This window comes from Ambystoma mexicanum, chromosome 7p, assembly GCF_040938575.1.
Source record: "Ambystoma mexicanum isolate Mex_15411 chromosome 7p, UKY_AmexF1_1, whole genome shotgun sequence".
NCBI lineage: Eukaryota > Metazoa > Chordata > Amphibia > Caudata > Ambystomatidae > Ambystoma > Ambystoma mexicanum.
In genome coordinates this window covers 889972029-889994808 of record NC_090939.1, presented here as the reverse complement: position 1 = coordinate 889994808, position 22780 = coordinate 889972029, and the positions used below count along the sequence as shown (strand labels likewise).

Below are 22780 nucleotides of genomic sequence, written 5' to 3'. Positions count from 1 at the left end.
GAGTGGCTCTGATCTTTCCACAGTGGGTCCCGGCCTCTGTTTTCACTCACTCTTCCCATTCTGCCCTCTGGCCCGACACACTCTGCCGGACATACTTAGGATGTTCTAATCACCTCAGACATTCCCCTCTCAACACTCCTTTCCCTTGGACTGACCTACTCTCCTCCCATCTGAAACTCTCTATCCTTCAGGCAAAGCCCCCCCAACCCCAGCACTGTCACCTACCTTCTCTGTCATTCGGCTCATGAAGCGTGTGTCAGTGGATGCCTTTGCCTCTGCTTTCTCTGCTCCTCCGGCTCCTGCGGCTGACAAAGCCCTTTCTAATCTGCATCTTTCTATTTCCAGCACCCTGGTCATCCTTGCCCCTGTCGTGGGAATCCGGCTGAAGCCTACCTCCAAGTGCAACTCTTGGTATGATTCCGACCTTGCCGACCTGAAACGCAAGTGTAGGGGGTCTGTGAGGAAGTGGAGGGCTTCGGGCGCATCCTATGACAAACTGGCCTGCCGCCTGCTCCAAAGGCAATACAGACTGTCCTGTCCAAGAAGAGAGCACACATTCAAGCCTGCATCTCTGTGGCCTCTAACAACACGGCCGAACGCTTTCAAATCTGCAAGGAACTGGCCAGTCCGGTTGGTCTCTATCTCTCCTGTTCCCTCCCAGGCCCTCTGTACGACTCTCTGGCCTCTCACTTCTCTGCTAAAACTCAGGACATTATATCCTCGATCTCCTCTTCCTCTCTCTGACCCCCTTTGGCCATCTCTCTCTCCCTCTCCTCCTCCTTTCTCCCTGACAACACCTAATGAGGTTTCTAGACAAGTCTGATCTATTGAAGTGTCGTCCAAACGGGTGCTCCCCTGCTCCTCCAGAACCACCAAGGACCATATTGACACCCTCGTGCCAGCCTTGGCCGATTTTTTGTGGTCACTCTTTTGCCACTGGAACTTTCCCCTCTCCCCTTAAGCACTCCCTCGTGCTGCACCCCTTCCTCAAGTAGCCATCTGCCGCTCCTACCTGCCCTGCAAACTATTGCCCAATCTCCATCACCCCTTTCCTGGGCAAACTCTTGGAAAAGCTTACTCTCCACACTGAATACGTTGGTTGTCTCCATGACAATCGGTCTGGCTTTAGAGCTGCCAGAGGCACGGAAACTGCTCTCCTGAACACCCGTGAAGATCTGCTCTCTAACCTTGATTCCAGCATTCCTTCTGTCCTTGTCCTCATCCTCCTTGATCTTTCCTCTGCTTTCGACATGGTCAACCATGCCATCCTGATCAATAGACTCCGTGGGAACCTGGACATCTTGATCTCTCTCTCTCCCACCTGTGGCATTCCTTAGGGCTCTATCCTCTCAGCCTGGTTTTGTAGCCTCTACTTGGCCCCTTTGGCCCACATGATCTCTAACTTTCAGTGTCCTGCAGATGACACTCTGCTTTCCTTCAGGCCCCCCTCAGTCTCCTCTCTCGCTCATTTTGGTCTATCCGCAATTCAGTATTCATGTGCCTCCAACAATCTCTGCCCCTCTCACTCTGGCCGCCCGCCTTTGGCCCTCTTCCTTTGCCTTCCTACGAGGCAAAACACCTTGGTATCATCTTCGACTCCACCTTCTTTCTCTCCTCACATCTGGGACACCTCTCTGACGTCGCCAAGAAGTCCCACTACCAGCTGCACCTCCTCAAAGGGATTCACTTTCCCCCAGAAGCTCACTGTCTCCAGGGCCCTGCTTCTCTCTAGGCTGGACTACTGCAACAGCCTTTTTCTCAATCTGCCTTCCTCGACTCTGCGCCCTCTGCAACTAATCCAGACTAGGATCACAAAACGTACCCCTGGCCTCAAGCCCAGGGACTGTATCGCTCCAAGCCTGGAATCTCTCCACTGGCTCCCGGTGGCTGCAAGGATCAAGTTCAAGACCCTTTGCATTGTCCACAAGGCTTTCTGGGGCCGTGGCCTGCACTACATCCAACGCTCTTCCAAAATGCCTTCATTCTTGAGCCCTTCGCTCATCTACCTCTAACTCTATAAGGGTTAGACTCTTCTCCTGGTAGAGAGTGAGGGGTAGATCTCTCTCCTGCTGATACTTCACTCTGGACTGACCTCCCTGCCCCTTTCAAACTTGAGCCGGACCACCTGAAGTTCCGGAAGAAGCTCAAAACGTTCCGCTTCTCCTCTGCTTCCCCTCTCTCCCTTCCCTGATGAACTACCTGTCTGCTGTACCAACTGGTTGCTTGGCTACCCTCAGTCTCACTGGGTACCGGCCTCTTTCTTGATCAGTCACCCCTGCACTGCCTCCTGGCCTACCACGCACTTAGGGGCTGTAACTGTAACTCTACAGTCCCTTGTTCTCCTTGCACTACCCAGAGCTGCGCTGCCCTGGCTGCACTTACTCCGAGCAATGCTGCCCTTTTTTTTTTCCCCTCCCCTCTACCTTGCACTCACACCCCGCAACCCCCTTCCCGTTGCACTTCTCGCACTTGCACAATCTGAATTACACAAGGTCTAGTAAGGTTGTTTGTCTGGTCCTCCCTCTGTCTCCCCTCCCTTGTCGCGTTTAGAAACACTTGTGTACAGGTACGTTATAAATAACATAAGCAGCACATTTCTGACTTTTTCTCTCATGCTTATCAAGAATGTATAGCTAAGAAACGTGCATCCAAATTATTAAACCACGGTCCCCTCTTCTCATCTATTGTGCTTTTCCACCCTAAATTGTTAGTCTATTGGCTAATCTCCCTTTCCTATCATCCCCACCAGCCCCTCCCCTGCCTTTTTTTTCATGCTCTCCGACTGTGGTCAATATTGCACCTTCTCGGACAAGGCCAAGCACCCGAAGAGCACTACAATGGTGATGGACGCAGTATAAATATTGAGTAACATAACATTAACATTGGTCAAAACAATTCCATGTCGTTTAACTGATGGAAATCAATTAAAAGTAATTTATTAAGAAATGATTACTGAGAAATGTATTTTTTTTTGTTGTAAGATTTTGCCCTCCCCAGCCCCTATGCTCTCCTTCCCCTTCACTACTACACCTACCCAAACCATTCCCCACCGCTTTTAACCCCTAAATCCACAACTCCATTTATTTTTCAAAGTACTTTCGACGTAATTATTTTGTAGTAAATTACTTAGAAATGCCTGAGGTGGGTCAAAACAACCAAATTTACAGTATACTTGGAGATTAAAGTGGCCCATACTGGTCCAGAAAACTAGCCCAACATGAACTGTTGAGTCAGTCTTTCGGGCATTACTAATTTGCCCTACTGGTTGGTCAGAACCTGGGGGCATGAGGGAACTATATACAGCATACTGTTTAGAGTGTACTGCCAACGTTGTTGCCCATTGCATTCCAGCCTAACAATATGTCCACATATCCAATTGCCGCTTTATTGCACCTTAGCCTAAGTGTAGTGCCAACGTTAGATACTGCCTCACTGCATTTCAGCCCACTAATGCACTCTCAAATCTAGGTATTGTCCCAAGGCCGCACGCTAACCTAAAGTGTATTGGACTCGCACTGCGCAGCCCTGTGACTAGACCATGTTCATCTGGTTCACTCTCAACCATGTTCCCCTTTTGTGTCATACAGGACAATGTTCCCTGTAGCAGCAATGCCTTCATAGCCTTCAAGGATGGCCTAGCTAACCTTGGATGTCCCAGACACTACCCCATCCCTTGCCCCACACCCTTCCTACCCTCCTGGCCACCCTTCTCACCGAACGGACACCATCACCATACCCTATCCAAAGACACTGGCCTCCCAGCCAACACTATCTCCAACAAAACCTTCAGTCACTGCAGACCCAATGTTCTAGGCAGCGTCCCGGACACCACCAAGCCTAACCACACTAAACTCGATACTAAGCCCCCTATTCCAAAGGCCGCCCCAAAAACCTTATGCTCAGCCAACCCAAACATCACAGCACGCAACAACAGACTTGCCACTAGACTCCTTCCGAAAACTAGCAGGCACTTTGCCAACTACAACGCCATGACCCAGAAGTCACCAAAGGCCCTCAATAAGCCAGATCCACGCCCCCTTAAAGGAGCCCTACTCCATGTCAGATCCCTGGCGGCAAACCCCACAGAAGTTGCCGACACCATTTTAACTAATGATCTCGACTTCCTTGCCTTAACAGAAACGTGGTTACATGAGGTGTCGGGACCATACCTATCTATAGCCATCCCTGCCAACTACTCCATCCTCAGAGCTGATAGACCTAACGGTAGAGGAGGTGGCGTAGCATTCATCTCTAAATCACTACTTGGCTGTAGATCAGTCTCCTCCTCTTCACTTAAATCTTGTGAGTCAAGTTACAAACCTCTCCCACAAGTATGATCACACTTCACCTTATCTACAGACCACCAGTTGCACCTGGAGTCTTTGAAGAAGAGATCACGTCGCTCATTGCCGAAAATTCCAAGCCGCTAGCACAATCTATTCTCCTCGGCGACTTTAATCTTGGCTACAACGACCCTAACGATGCCCCAGCTACACTAGCAAACGCTCTTACCGAGCACGGTTTCACTCAACACAGTACCCTACCCACTCACCAGAAAGGTAGAATTATCGATTGGGTAGAAACTCTCAACTGCAACACTACTTGCACATGGTCAGAACATTACCTCATCCTCCTCGAAATCAACATCAATCAGGTAGCTCCCAAAAAGTGTCCAATTGCACCTGCCTGCCTGCCCGACCAGAAACAAACGTAACATTACGGCCGAGGCCTTACTACCACTGGTCCTACCAGCCCTAAACGCACTACCGGCCAATGCTGAACTAAACCTACTGGTTGACACCTTCAACAAGTCCATGGCCAGTGCCATGGATACCATTGCCCCTTTGAAACTATGCAAAAGTAAACCAATAGCCCATTTAAACTTGTGGTACACCCCTGAACTTAAACAACTCAGGAAACATAAAGCTAAACTAGAACTCATATGGAAAACTAACCCATCAGTGGAAAACAAATCCAACCTCAGGAATACATCCGCCTTATATAAAAAGGAGATAATTTGCACCAAAAAAGACGCATATAACATCAGTATAGATCAGGCAGGCTCCTTCCCTAAAGAACTGACCTTAAAACCATCTGCCTCACCTACAATGCCTTAAACCACCTAGCCCCAGCATATCGCACCAACAAATTTGTCATGAAATCCGCTCCCAGAATAACCAGGTCATCTAACTCCTTATGCTTGGTAGTGCCTAGATTCACATTAAAAAGAGCTGGTGGCTCTAGCTTCACAGTGCTTGCCTCACTTCTTTGGAACTCCCTACCCCTCAACATCAAAACCATTGAGTCCTTCCCAATCTTTAGGAAAACATGTTATTCGCTGGCTACTGAACAAAGAGTAGTGATCACCTCTGAATCTCCTATGAACCTGCTGACTGAGTAAATAAGCTTGTAAATTTTTGTAAATTGTAATTGTTGTACCATGTAAATGTATACCTCATTCCTGTAACTGACTCTTTTAGCGCCCTTCTACCCACGGGTCTGGAGCGCTATACAAATAAAATAAACAAACAAATACCAGGTTAATGCCACACTGACCACACAGCAACCCAAAAGAGAGAAGAAATAACACTGGACCGAGAACATGCTGTAGCTCCTGGCTGTTGTGACAGCAGTTCATTGTGGATTTGATCATCCTCTGCCACGTCGAGTACGTAGATGTCAGTCAGTAAGGGAAGAGAGCTACTAAGCAGAGTCAATTGGCAGCAGGACATCTAAATATGGACACTTTTCGTACTGACTGTATATACAATTTTGCATTGTTAAGGTATTGGGTGTTGTGTAAGACATAGTGGAAAACCGTGTCTCAGTCTCACTACTTTCTTTTCTCTTTAGTTTGGCTGCACTCTGAAGATGCAAGTAGCGTTCTGCAGGAGTGCGCATCCATCCGAATGTGCGAGCAAGCTCGTTCCAGTGGAGGAGAGCGCACAATGACGGCACCTGGACCGGTTTTCTTGCTGTGGCTCTTGGCTTGTCTATTGCCTTGCGGACCAGTGAGAGGCGCGGAGCACGACAGCCTAGCTAAACACGCCATTAAGCTGCACCAGGGGAAAGGGGCTGCAGTCGGGCAGCGGAAACAGTGGCTCTTGGGCAACTGCAGGAAACTCTCGGCTCTTCTTCACCAGAAAAACGTGGTTCTCAACAAGTTAAAAAATGCAATCCGAGCCGTGGAGAAGGACCCCGGCCTTTCCGATGAAGAGAAACTGTTTCAGGTGCACACTTTTGAGATCTTCCAAAAGGAACTGAATGAAAGCGAAAACTCTGTTTTTCAAGCCGTCCACGGGCTCCGAAGGGCCTTACAAGGGAATTACAAGGATGTCGTGAACATGAAGGAAAGCAGCAAACAGCGTCTCGAGGCCCTGCGGGAAGCTGCAATAAAGGTGAGTGGGGCACACACAGTGCCCTCTGTGTTTTTATGGCCAGCCAGGCAAAAGGAAGTCGCTGTGTTTTTAGAAATATTTATTTATAGATGAGGTGGCTCGATGGCTTTTTTTTTTTTGTTTTTTTTTTTTGTGCACAACATAATCTTTAATACATTCTTACAGCAAGGGCACACATTACTAGAGCCAGGGCAAATGTTTATTTTAACGTTTTCCGGTAGACTGTTGTGGCTATCTGGGATACCAAGTCGTTTAGCCCGTCTAACATCTGGCTTGTGTCTTTCATGCATGCCTTCTTTTAAGATTTTCTGGCGTCACGGATACCGTTTAAAAAGGAACAGACGTTGATGCACCGTGAGTAGCGCCGGCCCTAGGATGTGCGGATCCTGGACGGCAAAAGTTGAGGGGGGTCTATCTTTTCATAAGTGGTGGCATCAGTGATATTATTTGTCTTTAACACGCAAAGGTATCATGGGAAGTTAATTAAAAACACGTTACCGTGAGCAAGGCAGGAGACAAATGCACTGTGATGTCCAATATGAGTTGTTACTGTTAAAATTGGCAATATCAGCAGTGAGGCTTTTTTTTAATTTAAAGTAGCAGACCGTGTGCGATGAATTGGAGACTACGAATTTTGGCAGATCGCGCATAGTGAGATAAAAGTATTGGCCTGGGAGCACATACTTTTTGGTTAAGTGGTGAAGCTGGGATTTTTTCAGACCCTTCTGCAATTCAGGCACTGAACATATTTCTTCCCATATGTAATTAGTATAAATATTGTTTGCAAAAGATAATTTTCAAACTTTGGTTTGAAAATACCATCTGACTCTGGAAAGCATTGTAAACTTATGGTGATTGTGTTTTGCTGACTCAAGCGAACTGCTGTTTTTGCATAAGTTTCATGATCGTTTTTATTTTGATTATGTGTATATTTGGTAAAACTTAGCAATATGCTTTTATTTCAGAAGCTACAGATAAGGATTATTTTGACTGTCTCCAAGCAGGTTTCGAGGATGTCATGTCAGGGCAGGGATTTGGGCTTGGGGCAGAAAGGGCAGGTTGTGTGTACTGCAGGATTGCCTTCTAATACAATAATGCCTATTTACCTGGCAGATCTCGAGGCAGTGAGAGTAAGCAATTTTGCAGGTCTTCAAATGCTAACAAAATTAAAGGGGCTCAATTCCTAAAATAAAAGTGGTGGGCTCAATATTATACTCGTAGGATCGGAGGACATAGGGGCAGAGGATGCATTTGCACCCACTCTCCTTGATCAACGGGGGCAGGAGTGTAATTTTGCCCCGGTGGAGATTGTGCAAAGTATTTGCACGGGGCAACCCAAAACAAAAAACGTGCATGCAAGGAGCTGGCCAATCCTACTGCAGTCTCCACCTCTCCTGAACCCTCCCAGGCCCTCTGCACGGCTCTGGCTTCTCCATCACCATTAAATCTCAGGACACCTTATCTCCTCTCGCCTCTTCCTCTACCGGCTCACCTCTGGCTGCCTCTCCCTCTCCTCCTCAATTCCGGTTTCTCTCCAATCACACCTGACAATGTTTCTAGACAAATCCGATCTATGAAAGTGTCATCCAAGCAGGTGCCCCCTGCTCCTCCAGAACCATCAAGGATCAGATCGTCACCCTCGCTCCAGCTGTAAAATCAGATGAATTTTGCATCATAATGTTGGCCTAAGCACGTACACATTGAGCGGCGCCATCACGGTTACTCAAAACGCCATTTTGGCTGCTTTGCTCTCATTTGAGTTAATTCTGAACGCGGTGAGAACTCGCAGAGTCATCTCTTCGGAAGCTTCCCTAAAACCATGCCCCTTCCCCTACACAGGAATGTTGAAACCGCTGAACTCTAACAGAGCCTTGAAGCACTGGCACGAGCGTAGCTAATCTGTAAATTAGGTGCCATCCTGTCTTCCCTGACTGTCTTTTTTTTCTGCAGCTAATTGTGAATGTGCGATCCAGACGAATGAAGCGAAGCACAATTCACAGGATATTCTCTTTCTGAATGATCAACAAGCTACTGAGTAGACCTACAGACTGACCTTTTAGCCTAGCAATAACATAAAGTAGTGTGAGGAATGTTACCTTGTGCTGGAGAACACAATCTTCTCCTACACCCCTCTTCACTTTGCTACCCAGACAGTAAATAATCTGCAGGGTGACATGGAGTGTTTGAGCACATGTTGCCATGGTAAATTGCCCACGTCCGTAGGTCTGTAGGTCACAAGTCTTTATCACGTGATGAACTAGCCAAAATCTGTCGTGGTATTCTGAAGGTGCATAAAACACTCTACGCCCACACATTTTGGCTCACTTTTCCTATGCCTGTATGCCATGCATTGTCAAAGTCGATTCCACCTGGAGTGTGAATAAACTGTTTAGATATTTGTTCCTTGTGACTGGTGTGTCTTCATTTCTTGGCACTAGCCCCCTACTTTTGGACTAACGCAGCCTTGGCTGATTTCTGCAATTACTCTTTTGTCATTGGAACTTCCCCTCTACCCTGAAGCACTCCCTCGTGCACCCCCTCCTGAAAAAACTTTCTGCCGATCCTTCCAGTCCGTCAAACTACCGTCCAATCTCTCACTCCTTTCCTGCTAAACTCCTGGAAAAGCTGGCCATCTCCTAGCTTACTCTCCACACTGAATCTGTTGGTTGTCTCCATGACAATCAGTCTCACTTCAGAGCAGCCAGAGGCACGGAAACTGCTCTCCTGAATACCTGTAAAGATCTGCTCACTAATCTTGACTATAGCCTTCCTTCTGTCCTCGTACTCTTTGATCTTTCCTCTGTGTTCAACACTGTCAATCATTCCATCCCTATCAACTGCCTCCGTGTGAACTTGGGCATCACTGATCCGGTTCTGACTTGGTTGACCTCCTTCCTCCTAGACCGACCCTCCCAGGTCCAACTTGGGTTCTCTTTCTCTCTTTCTCTCTTCTTCTCTTCTCTTCTTCTCTTCTGCCCCCCCCTCTCCACGTGTGGCGTTTCCCAGGGCTCTAACCTCTCGCCCGGGCTTTTCAGCATCTACTTGGCCCACCTCATCCTCTACCTTCTTCTCTAACTTTCAGTGTTAGACGGATGACACTCCAAGCACTTCACTGACGCTTTGAAGCACTTCACTTGTGTATAAGCGCTTTACAAATAAACCATTACAATTACACTCCGCTTGCCTTCAGTCTCCCCTCAGCCTCCTCTCCTCTCTCTTTTCTGACTGTCTAGCTGCGATCATGAGTGGTGCGTCTCCAACGATCTCTGCCTTAATGCCAGTAAGACTGAAATCCTTCTCATTGGGACCCTTGCGCCCGCTTTCCCTCTTTCACTCTGGCCGCCCTCCTTGGAAACTCTTCCTGTGAGGCAAAAAACCTTGGTGTCATCTCCGACTCCACTCTCTCTTTCTCTCCTCACATCACAGATCTCGCCAAGAAGTCCCACTACCAGCTGCACCTCCTCAGAGGTATTCTTCTCTTTCTCACTTTCCCCCAGAAGCTCACGGTCTCCAGATCTCTGGTATGCTCTAGTTTGGACTACTGCAACAGCCTCTTTCTCAATCTTCCTTCCTCTACTCTCCACCCTCTGCAACTAATCTAGAACAGGACTGCAAGACTTGTCCTTGGCCTCAAGTCCAGGGATCGTATCTCTCACCCAGAAATGTCGCCACTGGTTCCCGGTGGCTGCAAGAATCAAGTTCAAGACCCTCTGCATCGTCTACAAGGCTTTCTGGGGCCGGGGCCTGCACTACAGCCAATTCTCTCTTCCTAAGCACCTTCATGCTAGAGCCCTTCGCTCAGCCACCTCCAACTCTCTGAGGGTCAGGCACTTCGCCAGGCAGTGAGTGGGTGGTAGATCTCTCTCCTCTGCAGGAGGAGCCTTTCTCTGGAATGGCCTCCATGCCCCTCTCAAACATGAGCCAGACCACCTGAGATTACAGAAGCAGCTCAAGACCTCTCTGTGAAAAATGCTGCTTCACATTGTTTGCACTGAGTCTCTGTCTCTCTCTCTCTCTCTCTCTCTCTCTCTCTCTCTCTCTCTCTCTCTCTCTCTCGTGCACTGACTAGTTGCCTGGCTACCCTCTGAATCTCAATGGGTATCGGACTTCCTCACGACAAGTAGCCCTTGCACTGCCTCCTTCACTTCTCCTCTCCTCCCAACCCCCCCGCCTGCATGTGCACAATCTGAATGACACCAGGCCCAGTAAGATTGTTTTGTCCTCCCTCTGTCTTCCCTACCTTGCCTTGTCGCGCCTCGAGATATGATAGTTTATTTATATAGCACCTATACACAATGTGTTTCAAAGCGCTTCAAGGCAAGGGAAAATACAACCACATTCTTACAGGCCATGAACCATAAGGATGTGAAATTAACTATCGTACGCGGCCTGACGACATTTCAGATAGTGCAAGAGCTAAGACATAGATAAGGAAGGAAGGAAGGGAGGGGGAGCGTGGGAAGGCAATGGAAACAGACAGGCGACTACCGTACTAGGCCTGACGACATTTCTGGTAGAGCCGGAGAAAAACAAAAGGTGAGGGAGAGGGGTGCAGAAAGGGAGGGGAGGAACAAAACAAGCAACTATCATACTAGGCCTGACTAAATTTCAGAAAGGGCTGGAGGGGTGGTGGGGAGGAAAAAAACAGTAATGGGAGTGTGGAGGAAACAGACGAGGTTGCTATCATATTAGGTCCAGGGACAATTCTGATAGAGTAAGTGCATAGAAGAAAGTAAGGGGAGGAGATAGGAAAAAGGAGAAGGGGAAAGGAGGAGAGAAAAGAGAGTACGCAGTCAAAAAGAGTGGCGAAGCAAGAGTGGAGAGCGAATACAATTGCAGAAGTCAGTAGTAACACATAATGTTGCAAGGCAGGATACAAGATGAAGATGGGGAACAGCATGATTTAGGGCCACCATGAGTACAAGATGCAAAGGAAGTCCATCATGAGAGTTGAGAAAGAGTGACGCACCGTGAATGAATGAAGTCCATAAAAGTCAAATCCAGCATTGGCCACAAGACAGTGATGGTGAAGGAAGGCACCAGGTGGGCGGGGCTTGCTAAGTGGTGAAAAAGAGCAGCAGGCAGGAAGGTACCAGGTGGGCGGGGCTTAGGCCAGGTGACCTAGATCCACTTGCACCTGCTCCCCATCTGCAAAGGAAAATAAGCTGGAGGGCTCCTTAAGTAGAGCAACAGAGCGGCAAGCAGGAAGGCACCAGGTGGGCGTGGCTTGCTAAGTGGTGAAAAAGAGCGGCAAGTAGGAAGGCACCAGTTGGGCGGGGCTTGCTAAGTGGTGAAAAAGAGCGGCAGGCAGGAAGGCACGAGGTGGGCGGGGCTCAGGCCAGGTGACCTAGATCCACTTGCACCTGCTGCCCATGTGTGTATATGCGCATTATAAATGGTGCATCATATATCATATCACATCTAAATCGCTGGGTGTGGCAGGATTTCCGTCCCCTCTCCTGCTGTGTTCAGGATTGGGCATGTGCTAGCATGCGTCTTGCAAAATTATAAACTGCTGTTCACTTCAAAATAAATGAGAAGGGCGCCTCATCAATGCTTTCCCTGAGCCTTGATTGGAGGGGGATGAACAAGCAAACTCTGTTTCCAGGGTGTGGGAATAGCAGTGGGAAGTAAGGGTATCCTATAACGGAATGTTCCAAAGGCAATTCAGCAGGATAGGTGACAGTTGCAGAGATATTCTATGTTTATTGTAAATCATATGGATGTGTTTCCTTTTCCTGCTGCAAAATGTGGTGTTTTGACCTGGTGATAGTTAGGGCTCCCACGCTTCACTACGTGTGGGGACTTCTGCCCCATAGAGGATAGCAAAAGCTGGCACCCATGAATAGAAGCACAGTAAGTGATCATATCTTAAAAAATATCCAAATTTAGTTCAATTCACCTGTCCGCCTAGAAGAAAATGCACAAGATAAAAGAGCATTGTTATTTTTAAAAAAATGTGATACCAGAAAAATGACCTGAGAGCGGAGATTTTCCAGTAACTATGCTGGCAAAGTATAATAGTCATCGGCGTGCTGGACCTAAAGGGTAGTTTAATACCTGAATCTTCCCTTCTTAGTAGTCGCACAATATGATTCAGGTAATCTTGTTTCTAGATCATTTTCAAAGAGACCATTATTTGGTTGCATTTTTTTGTTGCCCTTTTATCATATATTAAGACTGTCTTCCAAGTGAAATTTTTTTTCAGCTTTATTCAGTTTCTATGGAGGACAGATATTCTTAAAAATCCCAAAAGTCCCTGGTTGGTACCATGACATTTAAACCATGAGACCAGGGTGTGTGTAGCTGGATATAGTTAAAATTTAAATAGGTTGACCGGAGTTCTGATATGAATTCCTCTGTCCTCATGTGTGAAGTATCCTTCGCTTCTCCTGAACTTCAAACTCAAAAATGGCAAAAAGATCTTGGTCTATCCTTTAGTTTTATGGAGAGATGAAACTGTAGTCTGGCACAGGGTCTTCAATCTTTAATCCATTTCGTGCACAGACAGTGTAAAGATGAGCCGACCGCTTTCAGTGGTATCCAGGCATTGAAACCACTTTCATCAGGGCTAGAACAGCTAATGTTGAGTCTGCTGTTTTTGAGGTTTTTTAATGCAGCTTAATCTGGCTGTTTGTTGTGAGGGCCCGCCCTCCACATATGGTATTCTCCCCTTTGTGGGCGGTCCTTCTCTCAGACTGAGTTCCTTCAGTCTTCCTGCAGGAGCTGGAGATGATCAGCCACATGCGATGTAACCTTATAGAAGGTGGCTTCTTCCTAATATGGGCCGTACCAACTTTGGAACTACATCGGAACACTGCCAGTACAACATTACGCCAGAACGATACTGCGTTGGTACGGCCTGTAATGGGAAGAAGCCAGCTTCTATAAGGTTACATGGCATGTAGCTGAAACCAGGCTAGCGCAAAGGGAGTGACCCGGAAGGGTAAGAGCATATAAGGGGGACAGGGGAGAACAAGTACAGGGGAGACCAAATAAAAGGGTAGACTGGTCAAGGAGGGCCTGGCGCCCTTTATGAATCGTAAGGAACCAGGCAGAGGGAGACGTTAAGAAAAGCACGGTCTTGAGAAGCTTCCGTAACTTAAGGAGATCCGGCTCAAGTCTGAGGGAGGCAAGGCGGCCATTCCACAGGGAGGCACTTGTGCAAGACAGAGATCATACCCCCCTCCCCACCCACTCTCTGCTTGGAAAAGCATCTGCTATGCAGATCGTTGGAGCTGGAAGACCGAAGTTCTCTAGCATGGAGGTTTTTAGGGAGAGCGAGTTGGATGTAGCATTTTCCCAGGCCCCAGAAAGCCTTTTGGATGATGCAGAGGGGCTTGAACTTGATCCTCGCAGCAACCGGGTGCCAGTGGAGAGATTTTGGAGCTGAAGAGATGCAGTCCCTGGGCTTGAAGCAAAGTAGACGTCTTGCAGTCCTAGTCTGGATTAGTTGAAGGGAGGACTTGGGCAGATTGAGGAAGAGGATGTTGCAGTAGTCCAGCCTAGAGATGACCAGAGCTCTGGAGACATTGAGTTTCTGGGGGAAGATGAGGAAAAGGGGAATGCCTCCAAGGAGGTGCAGCTGGAAGTGGGCCTTCTTGGCAAGGTCTGTGATGTGTGGGGAGAAGGTGAGAGAGGAGTCAAAGATGACAACGAGGTTTTCTTGGCTCACAGGAGGGCGAGTGGAGGGGGGGGCACATGGAGGGCAGCCAGAAAGTTGGAGGGAAGGAGAGAACTGGGGTCCCAATGAGAAGGATCTCAGTCTTACTGGCATATAGCAGTCAGTCGGGAATGAGAGAGGAAGAAGATGAGACAGTGGAGGGAATCTTGAAGAAGAGCTGCGTGTTGTCCGCATAACACTGGAAATGAGGAGAGATGGCAGAAATTAAATGGGCTAGAGGTGCAAGGTAGATGTTGAAGAGGCACGGCGAGAGGATAGAGTCCTGAGGGACAGCGCAGGTGGAGGGTGTGACGGAGGCGAGAAAAGGGCCATGTTGTACCTGGGATGGTCGGTCAGAGGAAAGGAAGGTCCAATGCCAGGTCCGTGATGCCAAGGGTATCAAAGAGCCGGTTTATAAGGGTGGCATGATTGACCGTTTAAAAGGCAGAGGAAAAGTCAAGAAGATTGAAAATGGAGGGAAAGTTGGAATTGAGATTCGAGAGCAAGTCTTCACTGGTGTTCAGGAGTGCAGTTTCCGTGCCTCTGACTGCTCTGAATCCAGACCGGTGGTCGTGGAGACAAACAGATTAATTGTGGTGAATCAGCTGGGAGATTACCAGTTTCTCCAAGAGTTTGCCTAGGAAGTGGGTTAAGAGAGATAGGGAGTTAGTTAGCTGGAAAGGAGGGGTCGGCAGAAGGCTTTTTGAGGAGAGGGAACACAAATTAGTACTTGGGTAGTGGCAGGAAGGAGCCAGTGGCAAAGGAGTGATTGCACAAATCAGCCAAGAGGGAGAATGGAGGGGAGGGGAGGGAATGGGAGAAGGGGAGAGTGAGGACAGGGTGTCGTGTGTCGTGTGTTTTGGTTATGAAGTGAGGGCCAGTGCAGTGCAGAGGGGCAGGGATGGCAGAGAAGTGGAGACTGCATGAGGATGGGGGAGTTCCTTGCAGATTTTGAACAATTCAGCCATGTTGGTGGCCCTAGAGATGCAGGCTTGGATATAGGCATTCTTCTTATAGCGGATGAGTCTGTATTGTCTCTGGAGCAGGCGGAAGGGCAGTTTGTCAGAGGAGGTGCTCGATGCCTGCCACTTCCGCTCACTAGCTCTGCTCTTGCGTTTCAGAGAGGCTAGATCCTCATGACGGCGGCAAGGATATCCAGAGTGTTGGAGATGGAGAGGTGAAGGTTAGCAAGGGCTGTGTCGGTGAGAGAGAGTGGGCACAGTGGGACGGGGAATGAAAGTGGTGGCAAAAGGAACAACTGGCACGCTTCATCAGTCGAATGACGGAAAAGGAGACTGGCAGAGATCCAGGTGAGAGGACAGGAGAGCATGATCATTCCAGTAGAGGTGTAGTGAGAGGGTAGGAGATGGGGATGTCTGCTGAAATGAGAGCATCCAAGGTGTGTCCAGCTGAGTGCGTCGGAACGGAGGGAAGAATGGTGAGGGAAAAGGGAGTCACAGAGGCTGCAGAAGAGTCCAGAGTTTGCATCAGGGGAGTCGATGTGAATATTGAAGTCTGAGGAGGAGAATTTTGGAGGTCAGGAGAGAAGAGCCGAGGTCAGACCACTCGGAGAGGTAGAGCAAGACCGGACCAGGGGGATCTGTAGATGCTGGCAACAGTCAGTGATAGGATTGGAGAGCCTCCAAGCCTGCAGAGGAGGCAAACGAAGGAAGAGTAGGACTGAGTGTGTACGATAGTAGCAGGGACCCATTCAAGGAAGATCAGGGCCACTCCGCCCCAGGCCGGTTAGCCCTGGGCTTAGAGAGGATCTTGTAGCCCTCCTGGAGTAGTGTGTCAAAAGTAGTGACAGAGCTGGCCCTGAATAACGTCTTGGTGAGAGCAAGGACGTCAAGGTCAAGTCTTCAAGGAGGTGGCAGATGTCGGAGGAGTGTTTAACGGCAGAGCGAGAATTGAGGGCAGCTAAGTGGAGCTAGTTGCCACCTTTTGAAGGTCTTGCGAGGCGGTGTATCTGAGTGTGGTATGTCTGTCGATGGTGGCAAAGGGGTCAGAGGAGTGGCAGAAAGAGGAGTTGCAGGAGAAGGGAGGAAGTTGGTGAGAGACGGAAGACGCCGATCAAGAAGGTGGAGGTTGGGCTGAGAGCCCTGGCCAATGATAGTGCTATTTTGGTAGCCATTAATGATGCCCCTAGAGGATGGAAAATATGCCAAGAGAACTTCCCATCTGGTTCGACCATTAATGGGCGGAGAAGAGAAAGGGGAGAGCACTGGGAGCATATGGGGAGTCCAAAGTTCCAGAAAGGGAACGACAAAGGGGATGTCGGTGACAGTCTGCCTGGAAGAAGCATTGACATATGTGTCAGCGATGGGCAGGCCTGGATTGGAGACCAGGAGATCTTTCTTGAACTTTTTCCTTCCAGACTTTGAAAGAGATATTTTATGTGATAGAGTAGCAGTTGGAGACGATGGGGGGAGATGCAAAGCACCATGGAGGGAGAGAGCAGAGAGATAGGAAGGAAGGGAGGAAGGGAGGAAGGGAGGAAGGGAGGAAGGGAGGAAGGGAGGAAGGAAGGAAGGAAGGAAGGAAGGGAGGGAGGGAGGGAGGAAGGAAGGGAGGGAGGAAGGGAGGAAGGGAGGAAGGGAGGAAGGGAGGAAGGGAGGAAGGAAGGAAGGAAGGAAGGAAGGAAGGAAGGAACTGCCCGCCCAACAAAAACACCAGATGGCCTAGCAGCAAGCCAGGGGAAAAAAATGCCTAAACTACAAACGCAACAGCCAATGCAAAACGCCTACATTCGATTTTCTTAGAGGGAGAAAAACCTAAATCTCATACACCACAGCAATACCAAAAATACCCAGAATTGGGACTCCTGGCTAAAGGCCTAACTGCCAGAAATGGGCAAATAAGACAAAGGCCTAACTGCCTGATCCAGATAGCCTACATTGTGGGCGACGTGCAGCAGACTACGAGCTTTTTGCTAATAGGATTAATAAGAGATGTGGTACAGTTTAATGGGACCAGTGATGCTGTTCCCCCTGTCCCACCTTGCTTACCTGGTCAGTCGCTACTGGATGACAGCTGCGCTGCAAGCTCCACTGGCGAACACTGGCAAACCCAATCTGTAGCTGCCCTTTGCCTCTGGGCCCTTAGCCGAAGGGGCTGCTTGGGCAGAAGGGCTGCCCTGAGGGAATGTCCTAAGTAGGCCAAAGACCAAATGGGGTGAGGGGGGGGGGACCAACCAACAGGGAAGTGGGCAACGGGCACGCACACATACAGAGCACATTGTGCTTGCAAAAAAACAATTTACAGGCTCAAAATGCAAAAAAAATGACAATTCTACTAAAAAGGGGTCACAGATGCACAGGGATGCCTCACCCCAGCGCTTAGGAAGGAAGTGGCGCTACTGAAGCGGCACAGGAAGGGAAACCCTCTTTTGATATTCAATGTGAAGCTATTGATTCTGTAAGAATGTTATTTATTTTGTATTTAATTATTTAGATTTAGATTGCACTGTTGCAAAAGCACTGTACATATTAAAAGGCAATATAAAATTCAGTATTAAAGACAAATGACTCAGTCTAAAAATTAAACTTGCAGAGGTCTTCAAACGGTGCGGTGCGCCCCCCTTCCAGGGGGGGGTAGGGAAAGAGCCCCAGAACCCAGCATGAAATGTGTAAAAATAAAAACGTTTTATTTAGTTTGCAGGATATGGGCAGGGGCGGCTCACATGGTCAGACTGGACCATAAAACAGCTCGGGCACCAATGAAAAAGTGTCCCTCAGTTGCAAATGGATATTCATTCCTTTAGGCACAGAATGTTTGAATAGTACCCAAGGGGGTGTTTTTTGTTAAAATGTAAGCAAATTGTGATATTAAAGAATATTTATTCAGCAACAATGGTCAACTACTAGCTGCATAGTGATGTAACTCATGAAACTGGCCCACATTGGCCAAAAAGAGTGACCCATTTAAAAAATGTTTCAATTTATTTCATTTTCAAATAAACCACCAAAACAAAGACAAGCCCAATTAAACAATACATAGCATAGATCATAAAAGATGTAATAATAACAATAACCATAAAATATTACATGAAGACTGGTAAAGCAAGTGAATAAGAAAATACTGCAATACAACCCAGCCAGCAAACGGTGATCGGACACACAACCATCCAGACAAGACAACACAAAAAAACTCAGCATATAATGATGCATAAATCACTCCATCCAACCCCCCAATCAAAGTGCACTAAGAACAATATATAAAATACAGGTACCTAGACATACAATTCATTAAAGTATCCTCACAAGCGCAAATAACAATCTTCCTTCCTCTGTTGTAAATACATAACCTTTTCATAATTTGACAGTCTTCACATCCAACAGCCAATTTTCACTTTTGTTTTTTTCCGTGACTTCCAAACTCACAGTATTTGCTAAGCTGCCACCACCAAAACTCTATTCAACCAATCAGCTTTGTCCCTGGTCCTACAACCCCTTGCCCTGTTTGACAACAGGATATTGGAACTAAAGGTGTGTGGAAGTTGTTACCCCACCACAATGGTTCATCATCTATCCAACACCTCAGACCAAAAAACCGACACCCTCGAACAGTCCCACAACATATGCATTAAAGTCCCCCCCGCCACATCCACACCCCCCCAACAGGAATAATTACCTAAAAGACCCAACCTTGACATCCTAGACGGGGTCCAATACAATCTGTAAAGGATCTGTTGCCTAATGTAACGTAGGCCCAGATCTAGTTTTGATTGCACCCCCACACGGATCAAAAATTCCCTTTCTTTCACAGGTATATCGACACCAAGGTCATCAATCCAAGTCTGGAGAAGCCTATCCCATGCTATCATCTCCCGATCATCCCTTGGCATCAACTTAATATATGTGGACACAGTACACTTGCAGGAGCAAACAATCTTGCATACTGAGGGTCTTTCCATCATAGCACCACTCAACATACCAGTCCGCTCAATCAAAAGAGCCTTCAAAGACCTATAGCGTTCCCGTTCCCTACCCACAATCCCAAAAGACGTCCTCAGTCGATCAAAGGGAATCATACACTCATTGTGCCATACATCATGAATCTTGAGTATACCCTTATTAATCCAACTTTTCCAGCATAAGGGGTTATTTGCCAACTGCAGTCCCAAATGATGGCACAGGGAGGCATCATAGTGCATCCAAACCTCATCTCCACTATTCTTCAGTCATGCAATGACTCCCTAGTAGTCCACATAGTCGGCAATTTCACTCCCGAATTCGGCAAGTTCGACATTGAGTAGACCGTATTCAGAGAATAGGGTAAAAATTGAGAATTTTCAATGATATGCCAAGTAGGTATATAGTTGCCCGCTTCAGAGAGATAAAAAGTCGATTTCTTTTTCAGGATAAAAACCAATACAGTACTTCTTCAGATCCGAATATCCAAACCCTCCCTCTTTTACAGGACGCTGCATAATATATTTAGGAATTTTCGGTCTATTACCATCCCCCCAGAGAAAGGACTGAAAAACCTTTATCAATAGAACCAAGAATTTTCCTTGTGAATTTTAAAGGGATGGACTGTATAATATACAGAATTTTGGGTAAAAGAACCATTTTTATTGCATTCACCCTAGCCCACAACCCCAATTTCAAGAGACTCCATTTAAGTATATCTCTTTTCACGGTCTCCAGTATTTTAGACACATTGGAACCCACCATCCTCTTAAATCTCGAATTAGATAAACTCCCAGATACTTTACGGCACCCACTTCCCAACTACAATCCCATGAGCCCAAGACATCCCGTGGCAGACTTGCATCCAGAGGGAAGGCCACCGTTTTCTCCCAATTAATCCTGTGGCCTGATAACCAACCCACGTCTTCAAACATACTTTTAAGCTTGTCGCAACTCTCCGCTGGATTGGACAAAACAATGGTCATATCATCCGCATAACAAAGAACTTTCACCTCATCATTCCCAAATTTGGGACCACGTAGACTTGTTTCCTGCACCAGATATGCGAGGAGCGGTTCCAGTGCCAAATTAAAAAGATAGGGCGACAATGGGCATCCCTGTCTCGTCCCCCTATACAAGAAAAAAGAGGAAGACATAGCACCATTCACTCAAGCCTTAGCAGTAATGTTCAAATTCAATGCTCGAAGAACATTAACAAAAATGTCTCCAAATCCCATTCTCTTAAGGGTATGATAAAGGAAGGACCAGTTGACTCGATCGAAGGCTTTCTTAGCGTCCATGAAAAGCAGCAGAGTCTCTCGAGTTGTAGTCCATGGCAATCCCAAAATGTCAATCAGTGTCCTAATGTGATCATATTCATACCTCCGTCTCATGAAACCAACCTGGGAACCGCCGATCAAATGGCCAATACATGTATCCAATCTATTCGCTAATATTTTAGTAAATATTTTCAGATCTACATTCAAAAGTGAAACTGGCCTGTAATTCTTACACTTCCTACAATCCCTCCCTGGTTTTGGCAAAACTACCCTACAAGCTTCCTTCATTGTGGAACACATGACTCCGTCCTTCAGAAAACCATTATATAGACTACATAAAAAGGAAGCCAACACACCACTCAGTCCCTGATAAAACTCAGCGGGAAGCCCGTTCAAACCCGGGGATTTACCGATATTAAGTTGTTTAATTGCTGTCAGCACCTCCTCCTCCGTTACAAGACTATCTACCACTCCTGCTTGGTGCACACTCAACCTAGGCAAGACAATTTTATCAAAAAAACACATCCATATCAGTCATTATTGGGGACTGTTCCTCCTGATATAAAGCAGTATAAAATAATGTCCTAAACTCTTCATATATATTATGTTTGTTTTTTGATGATAATATCCCCATTCACCCCTTCCAATTTACGAACAAAGCTACTCTCCATGAGACCACGAAGTCTATTTGCCAGGAGTTTACCATTTTGATCCCCCTGCTCCCAAAATTTCTGTCTCATAAAAAAATACCCTTTTCGTATTGAGAATCCATCAACTGTCTAATCTGGTCCCTCAGACTCCCTATAGCCGTTTTATCCTCAATCCTGTGAGACACTGCATATCATTTTTGAGCAGCATGCAGTTCATCTTCCAATTTCTTAAGTTCAGCCATCCCTTTTCTCCTTGACCTAGAAGTAATGTTAATGATTTCCCCTCTTATGGACGCTTTATAAGTATCCCAAACCATATGGTCCGAAACCGAGTTAACATTAAGTTCAAAAAATGTATTTGTAAAACTCTCTAGGGATTCAATCGCCCCCGGTTCCCGCAAAATATAGGATTCCATCCGCCATTTAGAAAACCCGGCTTCACCCTGACCCATAGTCATTTGCATGGTCACCATGGAGTGATCAGATATCCCCCTTTCCTTAATATTCACTGAAAGAATGTTGTCATTCAATTTATCCGTAAGTTGGAAATAATCAATTCTCGAATCAGAATCATGTACAGGGGAATAAAAGGTGTACTCCCTACCAACAGGATGCATGAACCTCCAAACATCCACTAAATTCAGACTGTCTATAAAGTCCCTAAATGCCCTACTAGAGCTCTCAGCTGTGTATCTACAATGCGCTGTACGATCCATCCGCCCATCAAGTACACAATTAAAATCACCACCTAAAATCACATATTCGCCAGTCATGTCCCGTAAGAGCAACAAAACCCTATTAAAAAAAGATGTCCCACCAGAGCAAGAACCATAAATAGAGCCAATTGTGACAGAACTACCCTCATAAATAACATCAATCAAAATTATTCTTCCCTCTTCATCCATCACCACCTTATCCACCATCAAATTCAACCCCTTACGAAACAAAACCCCCACACCTCTTGATTTGCTACCATAACAATTTAGCAGGACCTTTGTGAACCATTGACAAGAGGGTTTTTGCACTCGTCCAATAAATGAGTTTCTTGAACCAAAGCAATGTCAATCTTCTCCCTTCTCAACCTGGCTAGCACCTCCTTCCTTTTCTGTGGGATGTTGAGGCCTTTAACATTCCATGAACATATATGTAACCCAGGCATCATCCATCAATCCTTTCCTAATATACACGAAACCAAGCAAACAAACCTGCTAATGACAGGACTCGCAGGGAGAGTGAACAAAGAAGACGTAGGCGAGCTTCCAAGACTACCAACAGCACTGACAAACACGACAAATAGCAGAACAAACAAACATAAAACATTTAGCAACCTATACCTATCTAATCTCACACCTAGCACCACTACCAGGCGATACTGAGTTTCAATATTTACAACTATTCCCGCTTCCAGTCACTCCAGAGCCTACACCTAATACCATATCTCAACCTCTTAAAGTAACAACCTACCCTACCGCACTTTCCAATCCCCCACAACTATAAAAAAACACAAAATGCATCTAAACCACAAGTTCAAGGCATCAATAACCAATATAATTAAATTATGGAAATCATTGTCTACCAACTCTTACTGTCAGTTCCAAACATCGCCAAACTCATCTCAACCTCCCCCCCCTCCCCTACACCCCCCTGCAAATCAAGGCCTGAGGCGGCTGAACGGTCCCCACTTAACACAGAAACAAAAACCAGATATAAGAACCACCCAAGAACCTTGGTCCACAGTAAAGAGCCAAGACAGAGGTAAGAAGAAATATGAATCAATGTAGATATAACATATGTGCAAAAAAACAGCAATTGTCCAATAGCCTTCAATCCGTGTCCATTAAATCCTTTCCCTACGACTACATCCATTGTACTGCAC

General features: G+C 46.9%; 1 protein-coding gene across 3 annotated transcripts in view; it reads left to right on the top strand.

Annotated features, from left to right (window-relative positions):
• The window catches only part of TMCO3 (transmembrane and coiled-coil domains 3), a 1285122-nt gene that overhangs the window by 39738 nt on the left and 1222604 nt on the right, over positions 1 to 22780 (top strand). For all 3 annotated transcript variants that reach the window (XR_011283572.1, XM_069637136.1, XM_069637137.1), the window contains exon 2: positions 5854 to 6398. Coding sequence is in view for 2 of the 3 variants with exons in the window: in XM_069637136.1 (XP_069493237.1) it covers positions 5910 to 6398 (489 nt within the window). In the remaining variant the exon portion in view is untranslated. The remainder of the gene's footprint in view (positions 1 to 5853; positions 6399 to 22780) is intronic.